Source organism: Annulohypoxylon truncatum (genome assembly GCF_022578515.1).
Source record: "Annulohypoxylon truncatum strain CBS 140777 unplaced genomic scaffold F4807scaffold_32, whole genome shotgun sequence".
Classification (NCBI taxonomy): Eukaryota; Fungi; Ascomycota; class Sordariomycetes; order Xylariales; family Hypoxylaceae; genus Annulohypoxylon; species Annulohypoxylon truncatum.
Genome location: NW_025953818.1, coordinates 19,029 through 39,443, shown reverse-complemented (window position 1 = coordinate 39,443; position 20,415 = coordinate 19,029). Strand labels below are relative to the sequence as shown.

At 48.5% G+C, this 20,415-nt stretch overlaps 5 protein-coding genes across 5 annotated transcripts; 3 read left to right on the top strand and 2 right to left on the bottom strand.

Moving 5' to 3' along the window:
• Positions 1–2,780: 2,780 nt before the first annotated feature.
• Positions 2,781–5,188, top strand: F4807DRAFT_437762 (glycoside hydrolase family 16 protein). The gene is made up of 2 exons (XM_047999073.1): positions 2,781–3,630; positions 3,689–5,188. Exons 1-2 carry the CDS (start codon positions 3,152–3,154, stop codon positions 4,623–4,625), a joined length of 1,416 nt encoding a protein of 471 aa, XP_047851181.1. The 5' UTR covers positions 2,781–3,151; the 3' UTR covers positions 4,626–5,188.
• A 2,785-nt stretch (positions 5,189–7,973) lies between these two features.
• Positions 7,974–10,921, top strand: F4807DRAFT_463348 (glycosyl transferase family group 2-domain-containing protein; the record flags this gene model as incomplete). Its single annotated transcript, XM_048001967.1, has 4 exons — positions 7,974–8,375; positions 8,429–9,079; positions 9,263–9,713; positions 9,780–10,921. The coding sequence occupies 4 exons, from the start codon at positions 7,974–7,976 to the stop codon at positions 10,919–10,921; spliced, it is 2,646 nt and encodes an 881-aa protein (XP_047851180.1).
• Positions 10,922–12,628: 1,707 nt separating this feature from the next.
• On the top strand, positions 12,629–14,805 carry F4807DRAFT_219054 (glycoside hydrolase family 16 protein). The gene is made up of 2 exons (XM_047994034.1): positions 12,629–13,622; positions 13,673–14,805. Exons 1-2 carry the CDS (start codon positions 12,814–12,816, stop codon positions 14,388–14,390), a joined length of 1,527 nt encoding a protein of 508 aa, XP_047851179.1. The 5' UTR covers positions 12,629–12,813; the 3' UTR covers positions 14,391–14,805.
• F4807DRAFT_469909 (uncharacterized protein) lies at positions 14,592–15,851 on the bottom strand (the record flags this gene model as incomplete). The annotated part of the gene is made up of 3 exons (XM_048002767.1): positions 14,592–15,333; positions 15,396–15,617; positions 15,678–15,851. 3 exons carry the CDS (start codon positions 15,849–15,851, stop codon positions 15,088–15,090), a joined length of 642 nt encoding a protein of 213 aa, XP_047851178.1. The 3' UTR covers positions 14,592–15,087.
• A 1,680-nt stretch (positions 15,852–17,531) lies between these two features.
• On the bottom strand, positions 17,532–19,976 carry F4807DRAFT_219097 (citrate synthase). Its single transcript, XM_047994035.1, has 4 exons — positions 19,741–19,976; positions 19,438–19,622; positions 18,686–19,384; positions 17,532–18,623 (listed from the first exon to the last, which is right to left on the bottom strand). Exons 1-4 carry the CDS (start codon positions 19,795–19,797, stop codon positions 18,131–18,133), a joined length of 1,434 nt encoding a protein of 477 aa, XP_047851177.1. The 5' UTR covers positions 19,798–19,976; the 3' UTR covers positions 17,532–18,130.
• Between the last annotated feature and the right edge of the window lie 439 nt (positions 19,977–20,415).

Sequence of the window (20,415 nt, the reverse complement as noted above, 5' to 3'; positions counted from 1 at the left end):
TCTAATTCACCACAGCAGACGAGAATGCGGTGGAAAGGAGCCCTAGAGATGAATACCTACCTAGGTCATCAGTTAAACATAGGGGACAAAATTCACTCTGGGATATAGTATAATTTAGCTACACTGCCTACATTAGGTCAACTCCATGAATCCGTATTCCCTTCCATTCACACCACCGATGTCATAAATATAGCATTTACATGATATAACTGTTTACCTACTAGCTTCTGACGACTGGTCCTTCAATCATTATCAATCTAAAAGTTGCAACGAGAACGCAATTCCCCTCTTTAATGTTACGGATCGCAGGAGACTTGGTTGTATTTACGCAGTTATTATTCTAAGATATCTCGGGGTTTCCAAAATTTCTATCTTTCAGAAAGCTACATTGCCGTGTGAGTTGGTATGGCTTTTGCATATAAAAGTCGCAATTCATCATTTTTAGCTAGGCATAATAACTTCCAAGGAATGATAAAAGTTGACATGCGCTAGAGTTAGTAAGAATCCAAGATAGTATCCATAGTGTAATACTCAGTACCTAGGCTAGGTAAATACTCGCTGAGTACCAAGGTTAGCATTATGGCGAGTTGAACTAACACAGTACACTATATTGGCATTGCTTAACGATGTCAATTCGAGAGAAAACCTCACACATCAACATAACAGATTTACTCACGAGTGACTTAGAAATAGGTATATTACGTCCTCACAAGTACGATAACCACTAATTATTCTAAAAAGTTGATAGGTGTCAGAAGCCTCCTATGTGAGAGCTGATAGCCGGAGGTCTCGCCAGGGTTAGCTAGTAGCCCAGAAGGATTGGGAGTCGGCTTGTACGAGGCCGCCGTGTTGGCAGTTAGCTCTTTGGCTGTAGAAAAAGAAGATATATGTATGTATGTATGTATGTATGTATGTATGTATACCGCACCCCCTGGGAGGGAGTGAGAAGGTAGTTAGGGTTCTTCACGCAACAACGTCGTTATTCCTTAGCCCTTTGGTTTCGCCTCGCGACAATAGGGGCTTGACGTTATCTATTACCGTAAATCAAGTAAGTAGCTACCTGAGATGACGCACAGTTTGAAGTAATTGAAGCTAGCTGCTCATCAAAGTTAAGGAGACTTCTGCCTACTAAGTAGGGAGGTAGTTATAGGAGGTATATTATACCTATCCATTACCCCTTTTATGCATTTAATGTCACTTTTTAGTCAAATAGGTACTTACCTAGATTTTTATGCGAGCCTAAGAATATTTTCATAGTTTTAGTTGCAGTGATAATATCATTTTCTTAGTGCTATTAAACTTCATACCTACATTTGTTCATGTTATCCATTCACGAGAGATCTGACCCCTGAGGCTATTCCGCAACCTCTGACAACATCATGATCTCATTTCCATATTGTAAGCTAAGAACCGTAGAATACGAAATCCTTCATTCGTATCTACATATACGAGAAAATCGAAAGGAATTGTTTGCTGATCCTTAGATTTCAGGTAGAATGATGCGGGATTGCCCCTTGTTTAAGTTGCTCGCCAATGAGCGAACCGCGACAACCATGGGGCTAGCGTACGAGAGGATGTGGATAGATGTAGCAGTTACGATCTTTTAGCACCCTGAATATGATGGAAAATGTCTGAATAAAGGAATGGCCTTCCATACACCATGGATTAACCGAGGAATAGGGATCTGGGTGCATTCAAGGTGGGTATGATATAATATGTAGTTGCCATCGAAGGCTTCAATTGGGCGGATTCCGAGCGTTGTTGGTTCAAATTGTTGGTAGCGCAAGTGAATAAGTAAGCGGTTACGGCAAAAACTTCCATGCGTGCTTTAAAACCATCGCCTTCGTTCTTATATTCCGAAATTCTTTCTTAGATATAGTCAGATCTGTGATACTAAGTCCACACCGAAACTTTCGGAATCCTCGACAGATGCCTCCTTGCGGCCCAGGCTCATCATGATATATCGCCGTAGTATTAGGTTCGTGTGGCTTGCTGATGAAAGGCTACAAAGGCTCGCACATGCCTTCTCTGCGACAGCTAAGGTTCACACCAAATATCTTAAAGATCCCGCCGGGGATTTCATTGACTCCGATCACTCAAGTCTCTGGATAGGATTCGGTTCTCGAGCGGCAAATTAGCAATCAACTGGGCTCTCGGTGCTATCGATTATGTGATCAGCTATGACCTGCCTAGGTGGGCATCGACGAATGAGTTTGACTCGTGGGTTCAAGCATCCCGCAAACGGGCCCAGCCGCACTTGCCAATTTGCCAATAGTCTCAAGCCCTAAGCCCCGAGTCTCGAATCCCCATTCCGTAACTCAGCTCGCTAAAGGTTCTCTTCTTTCTTCACCAATTGAAGAGACAAACTTGATTTCGTCGGCTTAACATTGAATGCACGCCATCCGTCGATAGGTATCGCATACCCAATAGGTCATCTCATTATTCCCATATAAGTAAGTTAATCCGTCTCAACAATAGCGCAAAGCGGTGGCGTCGTGGCGTTCAGGTGATATGAATGATGGTTCGTGAGGCTTACCTTACCTCGCGGCCCCTTTCAATATATGGGACTCGCTTCCCGGAGTCTCCACCGAACTCTATCAAGGTTGCAAGGTTCTATGGCCCAGAAGCTCGGCAACCCTAGCTCAACTTTACAGAAGTGATAAGGTTTGTGATGATGCCCCACCAGCTTACCTCTTTGGGCTAGTCAAAGAATAAAGTGGTCAACCCCTGGCGCTACGATCTTATATACCCCTGCATGCTCGAGTACATGTCGTGTACGAACTGTACTTGGGTACGTATCAAGCTCTATGGGTGGTCGTAGTAAGAATATTGAATCTGATAGCTCTAGACTTATAGAAGCACAGGAAGACTACCAACCTAGGTTTAAGCATAAGTGGAAGCACGCCGTGAAGGTTAGCTCCATTGAAATATCCGTGCCTATCTCTTATGCTTCTACATCCGTCCTCTTATCCCGCCTTCTCCCCGTTAAGATTTAGGACTTAGAAACATCTTCAGACCTAGCACCGACGAGCTTTTGACAATACGACTTAGTCTTTTTTTCGTATAATTTCTCATAACATTACTTATATTTGATATTGTTGTATCTGCACCAACAGAGCTGTCCCGCTGCAGGGATTAATCAACCGCTACGATGGACCAGCAGCATGCTGGTAGCACTTCTTTCAACTCGATGGCATTTCCCATGCCTTTCCGGCCAGGCACACCTAACACAGACAGGAGCCCTTCGGGAGATGAAAGAATAGACGCCCACTCGTCGCGAAGGCTGGGCACTATAAACCCTTTCGCATCGCCGTCGATTTCACGGCCAGCTTCTAGCTATGAAAGCTCTGATATCCCTGTGCAGGGCTCCGGCCCGCGATACTTCCATTCGCGAAGGGTGAAAAAGGGTGAATTAGAGAAGCCATGGCTTGACAAGAAGGATCCAAAGGAGAAGTGGGTTACTATCATTCCCATCCTGGGCATACTTGTCGGCCTAGGAATTTCTGGATTTCTAGTATGGGACGGAATACGAAGTGTTGTTAAACACAACTACTGTCTGGTGCTTGAGGATGAATTTGCGACTTTTAACGACGCTGTCTGGACTAAGGAGGTCCAGGTAGGCGGCTTCGGGTAAGACGGAATCCCAGATCACCGACATATTTGGTTCATGACTGACGGCGGCGTATAGCAATGGCGAATTTGAGCAGACCACAGGAAATGACGAGAACGTCTATGTCCAGGGCGGAAGCCTTTTCATCAAACCTACACTCCAGAATGCGGATCTGATTGACAAAGACTCCTTGATCAATCTCCTGGAGGATGGTACTTGTACTTCAACGGTGCCATCTGACTGTATAGCAGCCACCAACACCACCGTTGGCAATGCTACCATCGTGCCTCCGACGAAGTCCGGCCGAATCAACAGCAAGAAAGGGGCAACCCTCAAGTATGGGCGCGTCGAGGTGACGGCCAAACTTCCACAGGGAGATTGGCTCTGGCCGGCCATCTGGATGATGCCCGTCAAAGATACGTATGGGCCTTGGCCAGCCAGCGGCGAGATCGACATTATGGAGAGCCGGGGAAATAATTGGACGTACGCCCAAGGCGGGAACGACATCATCTCCTCGACTCTACACTGGGGACCCGATCAAGCCAACGACGCTTGGTGGAGAACTAACGTGAAGCGCGAGGCACTGCACACCACGTACTCGGCTGGATTCAACACCTTCGGCCTCGAGTGGTCTCAAAAGTATCTCTTCACCTACGTCAACTCGCGTCTCCTCCAGGTTCTCTACACCAACTTTGACCAGCCCCTCTGGCAGCGTGGAAATTTCCCCGAGGCCACCAGCAACGGTACACGGCTCGTGGATAACTGGTCGCAGACGGGCCGTGACAACACGCCGTTCGATCAAGAATTCTACCTTATACTGAACGTTGCCGTCGGCGGTACCAACGGATGGTTTGAGGACGCGCAGAGCGGCAAGCCTTGGATCGACGGCAGCCCTAACGCAAAGAAGGACTTTTGGAATGCGCGGAACACGTGGTTGCCCACATGGACAAGCCCGGCCATGCAGGTCAGCAAGGTCATAATGTGGCAACAGTGCGACGGCAATGAAGAGTTATAGAATATGTTTCGATGCACGGGCGCGTTGGCGTTTTTTTCTGGGTTGGAATACAAAGGTAATGTGTGGAAATTGGGTGTTATAGAAGTCACTTGTCGTCGCTAGTGCTGATGGGAATGCTCTACTAGTGAGGTACCTATTCACAGATTTATGTCTCGGGTAGCCGCATGATGTAATGCAGATTTCCATGGTTCACGGCGGCGCACTTAAAAGATGTTACGTACAACCAGTGCGATTGTCAGGCAGCGAGATAGTAAAAAGACGTTGTTTTAACTTTCCTCAGAGAATCACTTGCAGGGCTTAGGGGTCTCAGATCACTAGAATGAGACCCTTGAAGCTATCTAGGTACGTACTACTACTAACTAGGTATGGATAGGTGGGAAATCCTCGAAGAACTTGGAAACGACGTTGGCAGTCGATTCAATTTTGTAGACACCATGAGATATCACGCTGATAAATCTAATCTATGATATCAATGTATGTAAGCTTATGTATGTAGGTACCTAGGTAATAGTAGGTAAATATCTTAGGCGATAGCGAACAATTCGATTCAATTGCCATGTCATCCAAGTTCAATGTTGTTTCGGCGCCGTATTTCCTCCCTACCTCCCTAGCTTCGGGAATCATCTACATTAGGCTACGCATGGCTTAGCGTGAGGATCGTCAAAGTATATGCTTGTTTTAAGTTAGCTAATGATGTTTAAATATTGACCAATCTGCAAGTGACAATACGTACCTAAATTAATGATATTTTTTATTTAGCTCCAGTACTTTTCCACGAAGTGATTGCCCCAGATACAACAAATTATGATTCTATTTTCCCCGTCTTACTCTCTTGTTACCCTTTCTTACCTATCACAGGTGGGTAAATAAGCGTTCGAGTACCAAAACAGAAGCTTCAAGCTACCGAACCATATGCACGTAATACGATAAGGATCCATAGCCGGCTCGAGGCCATACCCTCTCGAACCAAATTGGGGGCGTAAGCGTTAGACTGTGATAAAATACAGAGCTGAACTAGCGGATATTATAAGCTCGAACTAAACAGATTACCTGGCGGCCTGGGTATCTACTTACCTAGTTAAATTTGCTCTAACGCGGCCCGTCACGATCCCGCTCCGTCTAGTGTTTATCTGCGGCGAATGACGAGATCTCTTCTTGCAAATGGTACTAGGTAGGTATCTAGGTATCTACCTACCTAGGGACGCCAATCAACTACCTAGACCCAACCTTGGGCCTTTGCCGCTTACCGCTAGCCGCCATGCTTTCCGGTAACAACTTAATATCGAAGGCTGAACGACGATACAACCATCGACTACCTAGGTAGGGAGACACGCTGGCGCACCATATGTGGCGTGAATCGGACCGTGGCTTTCTGCTCTGCTACACAGGCCGTTGAATGGTATCTAGGCTAACGCGGAGTCGAACCGAGGAGCGTCTCGTCTTCATGCAGTTTGCACCGAGAATACGAGAAAAGTGACAGCACCAAAGAAGATTAAGAAGTCCATACTGTCTATTGGATGCCCTTGTTTTCGCGAGGGTGTTACAACATGCAGCATGCAGCACGCAGAATCTTACATACGTAGGTAAGTATACACCAATGGCATCTCGACTTCTCGCCACCTTCGGTCCTGTCAAGTCGTATCACGACAATGTATCCCGTTGTACCGCATTGAGGCATGGATCTATTCTATTCAATCGAATTTGGAGGTCATCTATCGCGATGTAGGGCGCCCAAGATGATGCGCCATCGCGAGCACAACATTGGGCGGATATTTCCTTAGGATTACAGGCGCAGCTTGCAAGGGTCTGGGGAAGCAACCTCAGCATCAATTTATTGCTTCTCACGATGACTTCGGCTTGCCTAGACCACCATTCGAGCAGACTACCTACTTCCACTACTCGTCATAGACTCTGATTATCAGCCTCCTACCGAACACCTCCCCGAACTATCGAGTCAAACTTCGTATAACAGCCACTGCCTCCTAGATCCTGACGCCCAACGTACACCAGAGATAAAACTTGGTGGTCTTAATCGGATCGTTCGTAGGCCCTTGGGTCGTAGTGGGCCGAGACAACCATGCTTGCCAAGATCTCTGTCAATACTACCTCACGATAGCAACGTTTCCCCATTAGAGTAGGTATGGAGTACCATGTAATATCAAGCATGGCTAGTACCTAGCGGAGTAGTACTTGGAGAGTTTGGTGCGAGCTAAACAACAAAATCATATCGAGATCTTAGCTGCATGCCAGCGATTTAGCAAGTACCTCACCAAACTGGCCAGGTACTCACGTGGCTGACCAAAATAACGCTTTCGATCGATATTTTCCTTCCGAACCCCTGTTCCATCGACAGACCTCGTCTAAGCTGCTGGGCCGAAGATTGAAAAATCTGACCGGTCTCTGTCCGCTTATTCAAGCCCGTACACCATGACTACTTCGACGTGGGGTGGGAAATACCTTCCCATTGAGAAGAGGCGGCCAGACCGCCGCTCTCATATTGAGCTAGAAAAACTCGCGGATACTTTACTATTACTAGGTTTATATTTCTTACGCCTCCTTTATCTCGTCTCAAACGCCACATGTCAATGGTTTAGACAACTTGCCCACTACATTCGTTCTAGTCTCTCGTTAAATCATTATCTGAGCAGCTGTGTAGACCTCAGGTTGACTAGACCGACATAACTCATTTCTATTTTGTCCCAGCGCGTGGCCTGTAAGAAGAATTCGTGTTAGTGTTCTTTTGCATTAGTCTTCTCAACTCTAAAGCCACGGGGAGCAACTGGCGTCAACTTTGGCAAATCTCTGTGGTCTTTCCCACTCCATTTCCATTAAGTCCTCCATAATCCTCGTATCTTATATCCCATACTTTCCTCTTGGCCTGTTCGAAATCCGCCACCCAACCTTGTAGTAGAGGAACGTGATCGTGGGTAACTGGTAGTATATTCGGTTAGCGCCCACCACCCAGACGTGGTGACCTACCATCGACCCAGTGACTCTACACGTTCGAGCTGCCCTCACTTATTGTTGCCGTAAGTCCCATTCGTTTTCTTTCCTCATGGTATCGAATCCTCCGGTTCCTCTGATTTTATTACAATTTATCTAATACGAGTTGATGTTCAGTTACTAACTAGAAAAATTAGATCTGCTATAGTGGCTATCATAATAGTGCTTTGGCACATAGTTGTTACAAGCCATATCGTTTTCTATCTGCGGAGACTTGGCTCCCATATTGTTGAAGCTGCGCAAGGAATTCTGGCCTGATGAAGGCTAGGTGGATCATCTCGTTGACTACTTCGTCTCAATTGGCAAACGGAACCCTCGAGCATACTGTCGGGCAAGCACGTAAATATGGGTCTGTCGAGTTACTTTAGAGCCGAGAGGCCTAAGGAGAATACGAAGAAGATAGTGACATCACCCACGCCAGCAGCGGAACTCTTCGCCGGGACGGGACATTCAAGTCCACCGGGTATAGATGAGTATGGGCTCCATCTTCCGCCTTCAAACTTTGGCTCGTCCAGAGGGTCAATCTCCGAGCGTTCAGTCAATAGCTCAGTCTTCCTAGACGACATCAAGCATGAGGTGATGGTCAATTACTTGTACCAACAGCAATGCGCGCACCTGTGGGTTAGCGATGGGAGCGGTGATGTGGAGGGTGTTCTCCTTCGCAAATCAAAGGGAACGTATATGGCCTGCCCTCCCGCCTTAGGAGATTCGACTTTTGCGATGGCTTGTGCCGCTCTCAACGTTCAGGTAATTCTCCCTTGTCATTGCATCTTGGTATATTTCTACTGACTATTCTGCAGTGCGCGATGACGGTAAACTCGAGAGTAATCAAAACTTTCTTATCGTGGTCCCCCGAGGCAGTCGATGTACCGTTGATGAACGGTCTTCGGATTCAGATCTTGCCGACACTCCATGACCTAGCAAGAGCGAGGAAGCATCAATTTGCCGCCTTTGTCGCATCAGAGGCATTACTTATCGTCTGGGACGATGATGCGCTACACCTTGTTCAACGAGCCAAAGCTATCGAGTCCGAGTTGATGGAGCTCGTCTGGCAGAGTGGCGAGGTCGGCGACGACGATGGAGAGAAAGGTCCCGGATATCTAACCGAGGAAGTCGAAATAGACGAGGAGAGTGGGCAGATCAAGCCCGAGAAGCGACCAATCCATCTCCTAAATACATATCTCGTCTCTATCGTCATAGTATTGGTCACCGTTTCATTGGGGGCTGCTTGGAGACAGCTTGCCATCGAGGTAAACGTCGACAACGGTTGGGCGCGTTTGGGTCTGGTGGCCCTCTTCCCAATTCAGGTCTTCTTTTCTCTCTTCTTTGCCCAGGTGATGGTCGGTTGCTTGGCTCAAATCTTTGGCCCCATCCGCCAACTTACCATCAACTCCAAATTCTACTCCGCCCGGCCGCCGCCGAGGTTACGGACTCCGACTTTACCACATGTTGTAAGTTATTTTATATGATATGCTCGTGGCCTTGTCCGAGCCACGATACATTCGTGCCTGCATTATCTGACGTTCCCTCAACTCTTGTGTGGGGGCCGAGGGCTGAGGTACCCTGTCTCAAATTTCCAGCCGATACCCTTGGATGAACTAAATGCTGACGTCTGAACTCTGTGACAACTACAGACCGTACAATGTCCAGTTTATAAGGAAGGTCTCGCGGCAGTAATTCAGCCCACCGTCCGATCAATAAAACAAGCCATCAGCACCTATGAGCTGCAAGGCGGTTCCGCAAACCTGTTTATCAATGACGATGGCCTGCAACTCATCTCCGAGGAAGAGCGACGAGCTCGTATCGACTTCTACGCCGACCATAGCATCGGTTGGGTTGCTCGTCCTAGGCACGGCGAGAACGGGTTCCTGCGCCGCGGCAAGTTCAAGAAGGCATCGAACATGAACTTCGCGCTTATGATTTCTTGTAAAGTCGAGGAGAAGCTCTCCCTGTACGATCGTGGCCCCGAATGGTCCCAAGCCGACGAAGCTTTAGCATATGAAAGATCATTGAAGGAAGTGCTTGAAGAGGATGGGCGAGCCTGGGCCGACGGCAACGTTCGCGTCGGCGACTATATCCTTATTAGTAAGATACCGTCTCCCTACCTGAATTTCCATAGCCACACCATCAAACTAACCGGGGAAATTTTAGTCGACTCCGACACGCGTGTTCCTTCTGATTGCCTCTTGGATGCCGTTTCTGAAATGGAACAGTCCCCTGACGTCGGCATCATGCAGTTCTCGTCTGGCGTTATGCAAGTCGTCCACACCTATTTCGAGAATGGTATTACCTTCTTTACCAATCTCATATACAGCGCCATCAGATATACGGTGTCCAACGGTGATGTCGCCCCTTTCGTCGGCCACAACGCCATTTTACGATGGAGTGCTATCCAGCAAGTCTCATACGAAGATGAGGATGGCTACGAGAAGTTCTGGTCCGAGTCGCATGTTTCCGAGGACTTCGACATGTCTCTTCGTCTACAATGCAGTGGCTACATCATACGGCTCGCCGCCTGGGCCGGCGAAGGATTTAAAGAAGGCGTGTCCTTAACCGTGTACGACGAACTAGCTCGATGGGAAAAGTATGCGTACGGCTGCAACGAGTTACTCTTCCATCCGATCCGCAAGTGGATATGGAAAGGTCCGTTCACGCCTTTATTCCGCCGATTCCTCTTCTCCAACATTCGCTTCACGTCGAAGGTCACCATCATCTCATACATCGGTACTTACTACGCTATCGGAGCCGCGTGGATCATGACATCCGTCAACTACTTCATCATGGGATGGTTTAACGGCTACTTGGACAAGTATTACATCGACTCTTGGCAGGTCTGGTTTTCCATCATCATCGTCTTCAACGGCCTCGGCAACGTTGCACTGGCCGTCATGCGGTACCGGGTTGGAGAGCGCACGCTCATGTACGCGATCTACGAAAACTTCAAGTGGACGTTCCTCCTAGCCATTTTCTTGGGCGGCCTCTCTCTACACGTGAGCCAAGCCATATTGGCCCACATGTTCGAAATCGACATGACCTGGGGCGCGACGTCGAAGGAGGCCGAGTTCTCTAACTTCTTCATCGAAGTCCCTAAGGTGCTGAAGAAGTTCAAGTTTTCCATGCTCTTCTCCCTACTCTTCATCGTAGGTATGGTCGTCATAGCCGTCGCGCCCATCGTTCCCCACAACTGGCGCATTACGGACTTTGTGGCCATCCTCCCTATGGCAACTGTCGCAAGTAGTCATTTCCTATTACCTCTTGCCTTGAATCCCGCGCTCATGACTTTTTCGTGGTAACGGTTCATCACAAACATACTTTCTTTCGACGTTGTTAGATTTAGCAGTCTGCTGGATGTGGACGACGATGGAAATTTTTATAAAAGCATATAGACGGGGCTAAGGATTTGTGGGAGCCTTGGATATATTAAGTGGTAGATCTTTTTGTTAAGATTCATAAAATATTCTGTGGGGGATTATGGAGATACCAGCTGGTTTATAGAATTCTCGCCAGAGCATGGATGCCCTCTTAGATATTAGAGGGATTGCCGATGAAAAATTGATGGATAAATATCCCTTAGAGTACATAAGAGTGAAAGTGGATGTGGGAACTATTTGGCAACAAGTATTTGCGACTCCGGGAGCCGTGAAAAAAAGCAAAATCTTTGCCAAATGCATGAAACTGATGGAGTACGTACCGCATAAGTACCTATTTTCTCGTCAGGAAGTTCTCGTACACTCTTTGATGTCGTATGTACTATTTTGAATACATCTATGGCGTTGACATATCAGAGAAAATCATTTACAAACAAGTATTTCCTTGCCTCCAAAATCGCGGGGCCCCGCATGATCTTGTTGGTTTAGTTTCTTACCTTCTTTACACATCATATCGAAGAATGATCGAAGCAAGGTTTTTGGAAGATGTTTCCCTAACTAGTAACCACGAAAGGCACAAGCTAACATCTCATGATACTATTGCGGTGGTTAGCCATCTGGCATACTTATAATTAGTAGGTAATTACAAACCTAGCTGGCAGGTCCCTACTCAGGGCACTCGGCATTATAACAAGGCCCTTCTATAGGTAACAACGTACGTGGCATTGTAATCTTATTTTACCGTCGGCTTGCGTCAACTTCGTCGAAAGTGGGATATGGGATATTAATGCAGAGAGACGGGAAAAATAATCCGACCATATCTCAAAGTAAGACAATTGGTTTTGATATATGTATCTCAGCTCGAGGCTATTCCTCATATGCTCACTTAATGGAGGCATTGCGCAGAGACACAGGATGGAAAAAGCAACGATTAAAATAAAATATTTGGCGGCTTCTCAACACGCCGGCTGTTAATTCCGTGTGTTGAAAATTGATCGTCCTCCTTAGCTTGTCAAATGCCGATCAACTAGGCTGGAACAAGTATGGCGTCGAACAGCATCGGTTGCAAGATCGACGCGGCCCCTGGCAGGGGAAACCAGGTACCTTATCTAACTAATGGATCTCTATGTGTGGACCCGAGATGTTACGCTAGCGAGGAAGCCCCTTTTTCATGATAAAACTGGTTTCCAGAGGCGGCCGGCGGCCTTCCTCGACCTTCCCAATCACCATTTCCTCTTCCAAGCCAAGGGAGAAAACAGGTCGAATAAGGGGCTAGCTAGATCCCCCATTCGTCCATTCCGCTCACTAACCCGATTGAACCTCAGTCCCTCATTTCACGCTCTCCGTTTTGGATATCGAGTCGAAAAGCTGCGCACCTACGCTCCTTTATCACTCAACGTGCGCGACCTTTTGAAACGACACCCACGATCCTTACTATCTACCTAATTTATAGCCCGTGGGCTATCATATACGCCATTTCTGTCACTTAATCCCCTCGTTTTGAGCGATCCGGTATTCCGACCAACCTCTTGGCACCTGTAGTCACTCCTGAGCTATCCGACCATCTACCAAACTCGCTCGTCCACGATCGTTACTATTCCAATTCTAGAGACTTGACTGCCTGCTACTGGAGAGTATGCAGTCAAGGAGATAGTCCCAGAGGCAAGCTCCGACAGTCATTAAACAAAGGACAGAAATCAACACGTTCTTTCTGCGCCGTACCTCTTTCTAATAAGACGCCTAAGCTTCAAGTCCAATTATTGAATTGCTGCTTAATTTGCCATAATACGAGGGCTCGCCCTCGATAATTCGTCACGATGTCGACTCGTTCGTTCTTGGTGGCAGCCGCCTCGTTGCTCTCGCTTTTCGTGTATCCCGTCGCTGGCCAGCTCACCACCAGTTGCAACCCTCTTAATGCGACTTGTCCGGCGGATCCAGCTCTCGGAACGACGCACACGTTTTACTTCAACGCCACGCCGCCTGCGGGTACGTTTAATACGACTGCCGGAACCGTCGACTATAACTACGACACTGGAGCCGCTTTCACGATCAGCAAGAAAGGCGAATCACCCACCCTAATATCGAACTTCTACTTCTTCTTCGGCAGGACAGAGGTGTTCCTGAAAGCAGCACCCGGAACCGGAATCATCAGCTCCATCGTGTGGTCTTCTGATGTTCTCGACGAGGTCGACTGGGAGTTTATGGGAGGGAATACCACGCACGTGTCGACGAACTATTTCGGAAAAGGAGAACCCGACTTCCACAATGCAGATTACCATCCAGTCAATGGCGGAGTCCAGGACGACTACCATAATTACACTTGCGTGTGGACGAAGGATCAACTCGAATGGTATATCGACTCCCAGCATGTCCGCACGCTCCTTGCGACGGATGCCAACAACACGTTGAACTATCCTCAGACGCCGATGAAGCTCAGTCTTGGTATTTGGGCGGGCGGTGACCCGGACCAGCCTCAAGGGACGATTGAATGGGCCGGTGGTGTTACGACCTACTCCGAGCCATACACGATGTACGTGAAGAGTGCTCTAGTACAGGATTATTCCACCGGAAAGGAGTACTCCTATGGTGACCATACTGGTACTTGGGAAAGTATCAAGATCGCTAGGTAAGTCGGCTCTTCGGACGCCGTGATTCTATGCTGACATAGGACCCCAGTGGTAACTCAACCGCGGTTGAGAACATCAATAAGCAGCCAGAGAAGTCGCTCTCCGAGAAATGGAACGACCTCCCGTCTAGCACGAAGAACGGCGTCTATGCCGCAGCCGGCGGAGTGGGTGCCATTGCTTTCATTGCCCTCGTCGTCTTTGGCGTGAGGCAGAGACGCCGCGGCAAGCAGGAGGCTGCCTTATTAGCACAGCGACAGGAGCAGGAACGAGTTGAGCTGGAGAGGTTTAAGAGAGAGGGGAGGGACCCCGACGCGCTGGCCTTCGACGGAACCGAATACAAAGGCGCGATGGCCACCTCAGCATACGCCGTGCCTGACTCGCCTCCCGGAAGCGCTGCGGGCCCACCTGAGAAAGCGTGGGACCCGACTGGCCCAAGTGCTGGCGCTGTCGGTGCTGCCATGCCGCTTCTCCGTGATGACGCGATGAGCCAGCGCATTGGCAGTCCTGCTCCAGGCTCAGCCGGACCGCAGCGTAATAATAGCTTTCCCGCACCCATTCGCACGCAGAGCCCTGGTCAACCACCTCAGATCCCAGCCCCTACGCCTATATCGCCCGTAAACCGGACCTTTTCACCCTCCAACGCCTCCATGCGAATGGGTTCCCCGGGGCCTCAGGCTGGCGGGTACGGATCGCCCAGAATAAACAGTCCCGCACCCGGCCACGGTCCTGGTAGTCCTGCTTCTCCCAGACCTGGTTACGCGCGGTGATGACAACCGAAGCAGTGGTGGTTGGTGACTGGGGGGATTTTCCTTGTTTTTAGTTACCGCGTGGGGGCCGACCAACAAAGTCTAACCAAAATAAGTAGTTGGAAGTAACTCCAGTTAGTGCTTTATTTAAAAAAAGAGAAGTTGGGAATGCGCTGTAAAGGAGAAGACGCAGAGTCTCATTCCATCTTCGGCTGGCAACGATAGGTTTACGAGGTCTTTAATCTTCGAATACCCGATACTTGGATATATTAGCATTTTGTTTGGTATTTTAGACGGTACGATGTAATGCGATTTTCTGCGCCTAATTTCCAGTAATCAGCTGCACATGGCCTTGTTGGTCAGCTAATACCGCCTACGGGGATCCTATATTGGTTTTACATCGACGCAAATGCCTGGGTAGAGTATGGTGATCTACCAAACCATACAACTTCACACGGGTTGTCTCATTCAATTCACCTTAGAACCGTGTAGGTTCTTGAACAGAAAACGTAAGTTGGAATATTCGTACATTTTTCAAAGAGACATAATACTTTGGACGGAGGTGATTTTTCCTATGTGGTATGTACGAATGTCTGCTGGGCTCCCTTCTTCACCAATGATCACAGTACTTACCCCTTTACGTGCTCATAAACTTCCTGAACTCCTTCACTCACCCCCCCCTTTCGTACACGCGAATCAACCTCGACCATTTTACCTTCTACTTGCAAGCTTGCCAGCTAACGTGAACCTGCTGGGTGAAAGCGACGGTAGCGTCATCGTCGGAGATCTGACCTGAGGCGGTCGTATTGCTCGACGTCAGCGCGATGCGGTTGTTGACGTTGAGAATACCCGTAGAGCCGCAAGGTGACCAGATGATCGATGCCGTAGGGATTTGATCCTGCTTGGTGTATACCTGGCCGTCGGCCCAGAGCCCACCTCCATCGATTGATGTTCGAGTCGTGGTCTAACGCGCGTGTAAGCTTCAAGGTGTAGCGTGTAAATGTAGGATGGGGTTGGACCACTTACGGTAGCAGCGGCGTCTTGGGAGAAATAGTAGGTCGAGTAAAACGTACCGGTCACGCCGTCCTCAAGCTGGGCGTAACCATGGTATGTGGACTCGACCACAGCAAATTGGAAACCCCCCGGGTACTTGAGGTTCAGATGAAGCTGGCAGTTCTTGGACTTGTCCGATTGTACGGTGCCAGGTCCGGTATACACCTGGAAAGCGTCAAAGCCAAAAGTGATAACCTATTACGGTGATTAGTTACGGACGTGGCCCTTGGAACATTATTAAGTTAGATATCTCACTTCTCGCTCCGGGGAGAGGTCCGTCGTCACGGTTCCTTGAGGACAGCCATTTCCACTGGCGGAAGCGCTGACGATGGTGATCTCATCCGGCTTAGGAGTATCCCCGTCGCCGACGATGCCGATAGGGTTGGCCACGGCAAGAACGGGCGTAAGGAGAGCAATAAATGACCGCATGGTGGTCAGTAGCTGAGCTTAGTGGAGGAAGACGAGGGTACCCAGGTGAAGAAACTGAGATCTGTAGATGCCTACTTGATAATGTTGATAGGGAAAATATCCACTTCGTCGAGGGATCAGATCGTATTTATAAAGTTCTATCGTCATCTCAAACATATTAGACTCAAAAGTTGGAGCCTGGACGGGTGGTCGAATCCCATTCTCTGGTCGACCCGGGGATAGGTCCTAACAGCCCAAGACGATCTAGACAACATGATAGCAACTCGCCAGAAGCCATAAGATGACACGATGATTAATTCGGGGAATAGATTGCGAACCTAGACCTCAGGAGTTAACAGCAATACCCTAGTAGTAAACCTTCCAGCCTCGCCCATAAATTTGCGGTTGAATTGGTAGTCGAAGTAGAATAGATGAACTCATATTAATTCTGGGAAATCTAGCTCTCATGGCTGCGCCGTTGGTTCGGTACGGGGTTCTTTTTATAGAAGTATTAGCAAATCGAAGCCTTGACTGACGCTCATAACCAGGCCACATGACGCAGCTAAAAAGCAACTCACCGCCCAGCGGCGTGGAACTCGGCTCGAACCTGCGAGCAAGGCATGCATACCTAATGGAATCCTTGGAAACAAGTTGCTGGTTATGAGATATATGGATAGGGTAGGGCTAAAGATCCAGGCCCCGGGCGTTTTCAGGGAGACTAACGGGATGCCTGAGCTTAGACATCGTAATCGATGCTATTTTGACTCGACTCGGGAAGAGAACCAAGCTGCCCCGGATAAGTTAACATCCATGGAGTCTGCTCATCCCATGTGCTGACTGGGGTGCACTATGTCAGACGACTAGACATAACATACCTCTTATTGGTAAGTGCCAAGGTATATGTGATAAGTATTTCATAACATTGGACTGCTAAGGGCAGAATAAGCCTGTGCTGTTTCCCATAGGGAGGCTAAAGCAATATGGCAATACGTCCTGTCAAACTGCCCATAGTGTAAGAACTCCTCGAGTGGAGGCCGGATGTCGATATAGCGGACCAGTAAATGCTGGGGTTTGCTCCTAGGCCACCGAATTTGAATTGTCATGGATGTGAAGAACTATTTCTGGAACTGGTATGAAGACTACGATGGTATGGCGAATCCAGAAACATGTCAACGCTAGGCCATGCAGATCCGGGTGTCTCCGTCAACGAACATTGGCTAGAACGCGGATTCGGTAGGGCTATAATCGTAAGAAGGATGAAAATCTTCTTGTTTGGTCGTTCGGGACTGTTTAACCTCTTTAGCCGCGTTGGCGGGCCCCTGGTGAGAAATCCTCGCTAAACCCAATGTGCAAACCGCTCACGCATGTTGTATCGGAATGGATAAGATGAATCGTACCTACGTATTATAATCCTGATAGTTCTGTCCAGCATGGGAAACGTTTTTACATGAGCCGTAGTATTACTTCAGGGGCCAGGCTATCTAGGTACCTATCGAGTTAGCTCTCGATGATGCCCGCAAATCTAAGCTGCGACCTTCCCGCACGGAGTCGTATAGACTGAGTGTCTTGGTGCTTACGGATCTAGACTTTCAGCTGAGGTTGTGCCGACCACCTGATGTGCTATACATGCATGGATAAGTAGATAGGTATGTGACGATGAAGAGTAAACGAGAATATCGTACGTGTCGTGGTGTCGTGACTCTCGCATGAAATTCCGTGCAACCCGAATTTAGAAGATCCCCAGCGATCCAGTAACCCAGATATTCTTCGCGGTTAATATATGAAATCCCCTCACACGCGAGCCGAGAATAATATCAAATCACTTAGCTAGGTGCCAACTCTTTTTGTGAGAACCGGAGCTTTTAACGTTACATTTGCGCCCCGCTAAAGGGGCCAGAAGTGATTCTCATCTACCCAGAGTAAGAGATTTACCATATTTGTCGCATCATCAGGCGGGTGCAAACAGATCTTATTGGCATCACTTACCAGGATGAAATATGTACAAAAGTGTTGAGAAATTGCGCTAAATGCCAAAATGATTGCTTTGCTTATCCTACCATCGATCGACCCAGCCTAGCCTTTTCACGAACTAGCGAATGCCAATCTCGCGGTGGCAGGAATCGAGCTCTCAGCTTCGTCACGTTCGACTTCCTTGGCGAACTAGCTTTCGTGATGTATGAACAAAAATAATTTATAGAATAATCATGATTGCAATGCTTTCATCGGCGAGATCGAAAATCTATAACTCAGGGCGCTCTGCTGATAACGCCAGAGTAGTGCAACGTTAAACATGATTTCTTTCACCCTTCCACTTGCTTCAATATTCCTTCTAGATTTATACTCTTAGGTCGCTCAATGGGCAGGCCGAGAGCCCGATCCCAAATAAGCTGAGCGAGAGGACCCAGCCCTCGGCTAACGCCGAATGTCGCCGTATAATAAAGTGTTTCGTGGAAACCGTAGTGGTGGAATAAAACACCACTGCTAGAGTCGACGTTGGGGTAGGGGTTCTTCGTCTTTCCATGCTTGATTAGGACGTCTGGGGCAACTTGGCTGTTTAGTAGGACAAGTTTGAACACAGGGTCGTTGGCGATTGCAGGACGAGTGGCCGCATAATCCATCAAGGCTTCGAAGCGGGGATCGGGCTTGCGAAGGACAGCATGTCCGTAGCCGGGAACTACACGGCCGCTAGTAAGTGTCGACCATAGGTAGTCATGAACGTCTTTCTCGGAGTAATTCTCCGGGATTTCTTTCTTCATCTGCAGTATCCAGCGCAGAACCTCCTGCGCGGCAAGCCTACGGATGGTTATAAGCGAGGGTTCAAAAGTGAAATACCAAGTCGGAACCTAAGAACTTACCCGTGCAGGGGGCCGGCTAGACCTTGAAGGCCAGCGCTGTAGCTTAGGAAGGGATCACTGAGAGCGCTCCCGACTAGGTGAGTGGTGTGAGCTGAGACGTTTCCGCCTTCGTGGTCTCCGTGGAGTGCAAGATACAATCTTAGCAAGTCCTGGAAGTCCTCGTTCTCTTTGCCACCCTTCCCCAACATGGACGCGAAGTTGTAAGACCAATCCTGGTCGGGGTCAACGTCACCAGGCAAAGCGCCGCCGTTACGGTAGGAATTCTGATATATCTTGGCTGCGATGGTAGGCAGCTTAGCGAGCAAGCTGATAACGTCGTCGAAGGTGGGTTCCCAATAGTCGGCCTTGTTTATGCCAACCTCGTATGCCCTCGCGAATTTGGAGGTATAGTTCAAGGCGCTGACGGCAATGGCAAATTGAGTCATGGGATGCAGGTCCTGAGGAAAGCTGTCCAGCATCTTGTTTACGAAGTCGGGGAGCCGAGCCTGCTCGGCAAGCTCACGCGATAATTGGCGGACTTGGTTAACCGAAGGCACTTTTCCGGTTAAGAGGAGCCAGAACATTGCTTCCGGGAGCATCTCTGTCCCCGACCGACCTTTAGGAAGTTCCTTTTGACAGTCCTTTATCGTTCGGCCATGGAATCGAATACCCTCGTTCGCGTCTAGCACGGAGCCTTCCCAGACCATAGCCTTTAACCCTCTACGTCAAAATTAGTCTCCATAAATAGCAGATAAAGCAACCTTCAACCGTACCTCATGCCCCCAATTGTGTTTTCCACCTTTACTTCGCCAATGACCTTCGATCCATGTGCCTTGACCTTTTTGAGCAATTCCCTCTTGGCGGGAATAACCTCCTTGAGAGTCTCCTTCAAGTCTGGTTCAGACGACGTGGAGTACGACCTAGCCGTAGAGAGGAACACCACCTGGGCCACACGTGGCTATCCAATTCGTTAGTTAGTTCGGCTTAACCCCTATGGCTAGCTTGGTGGGAGAGTGATGTGTATGTGTATATGTTCACTACCTAGTAGCTATCCCTCTTCTTGTAAATTCACTTACTTTAAGCCCCCCAAGAGCTCTTGTCGTAGTTCTCAGATTCATCGCCATATTGCTCATTCCTATGATAGGTGACTAACGAATAGTTGGGAGACCTCGGCAAGCGAAGCAGATAAGGTAGCTGCTTGAATATTGCTATAAGACGAGTTCAATAGACGCGAATGATCGAATCCCTGGTATTGGTATCTCCCAAACACCGTCGCGATTACAGAGAATGATGCTGTCAATGGCGAAAACAAGACAGAAGATAAGAAAACAACAGAAATGGGAAAGAAGGAGTTGCGAGAAATCACGACTCCAACATTAAGAAACACAACATGACCTGATGTGGGGGAAACTACCAACCGGTGGAAGCTCCAGCTTACATCCAGGATACTTGCCTAGGCACAGCCTCGGAAAGTACTATTAGGCATTGTACCTACCTTATCCATACCCTACGCACATGTACATCAGATAGTACTTCAATGTTGTAGATACGTGCCCCCAGCGTTATGGTAGGGTAACTTTGGGGTTGCGGAGTGACTTAAGGGATTAAGGGTCTAGGTAACACCTTTATCCTCCCTTCCCCGCATAACCGAGGGAACCCGTCAGCCCCGGCTTGCCCCGTTTTGCCCCGTTTGCCCGTCGCTGACCATTCCCAGATACATACCTACCTGTGCAGGTACTTTAGGCACGGGA

Bases quoted from the DNA above. Each gene is read 5' to 3' on its own strand.
- F4807DRAFT_437762 (XM_047999073.1), top strand. From the start codon at position 3,152: ATGGACCAGCAGCATGCTGGTAGCACTTCTTTCAACTCGATGGCATTT. The intron at 3,631-3,688 runs GTAAGACGGAAT...GGCGGCGTATAG, and splicing joins GTCCAGGTAGGCGGCTTCGG to CAATGGCGAATTTGAGCAGA.
- F4807DRAFT_219054 (XM_047994034.1), top strand. From the start codon at position 12,814: ATGTCGACTCGTTCGTTCTTGGTGGCAGCCGCCTCGTTGCTCTCGCTT. The intron at 13,623-13,672 runs GTAAGTCGGCTC...ATAGGACCCCAG, and splicing joins GAAAGTATCAAGATCGCTAG to TGGTAACTCAACCGCGGTTG.
- F4807DRAFT_219097 (XM_047994035.1), bottom strand. From the start codon at position 19,797: ATGAGCAATATGGCGATGAATCTGAGAACTACGACAAGAGCTCTTGGG. The intron at 19,385-19,437 runs GTACGGTTGAAG...ATTTTGACGTAG, and splicing joins AACACAATTGGGGGCATGAG to AGGGTTAAAGGCTATGGTCT. The intron at 18,624-18,685 runs GTAAGTTCTTAG...AACCATCCGTAG, and splicing joins CTAGCCGGCCCCCTGCACGG to GCTTGCCGCGCAGGAGGTTC.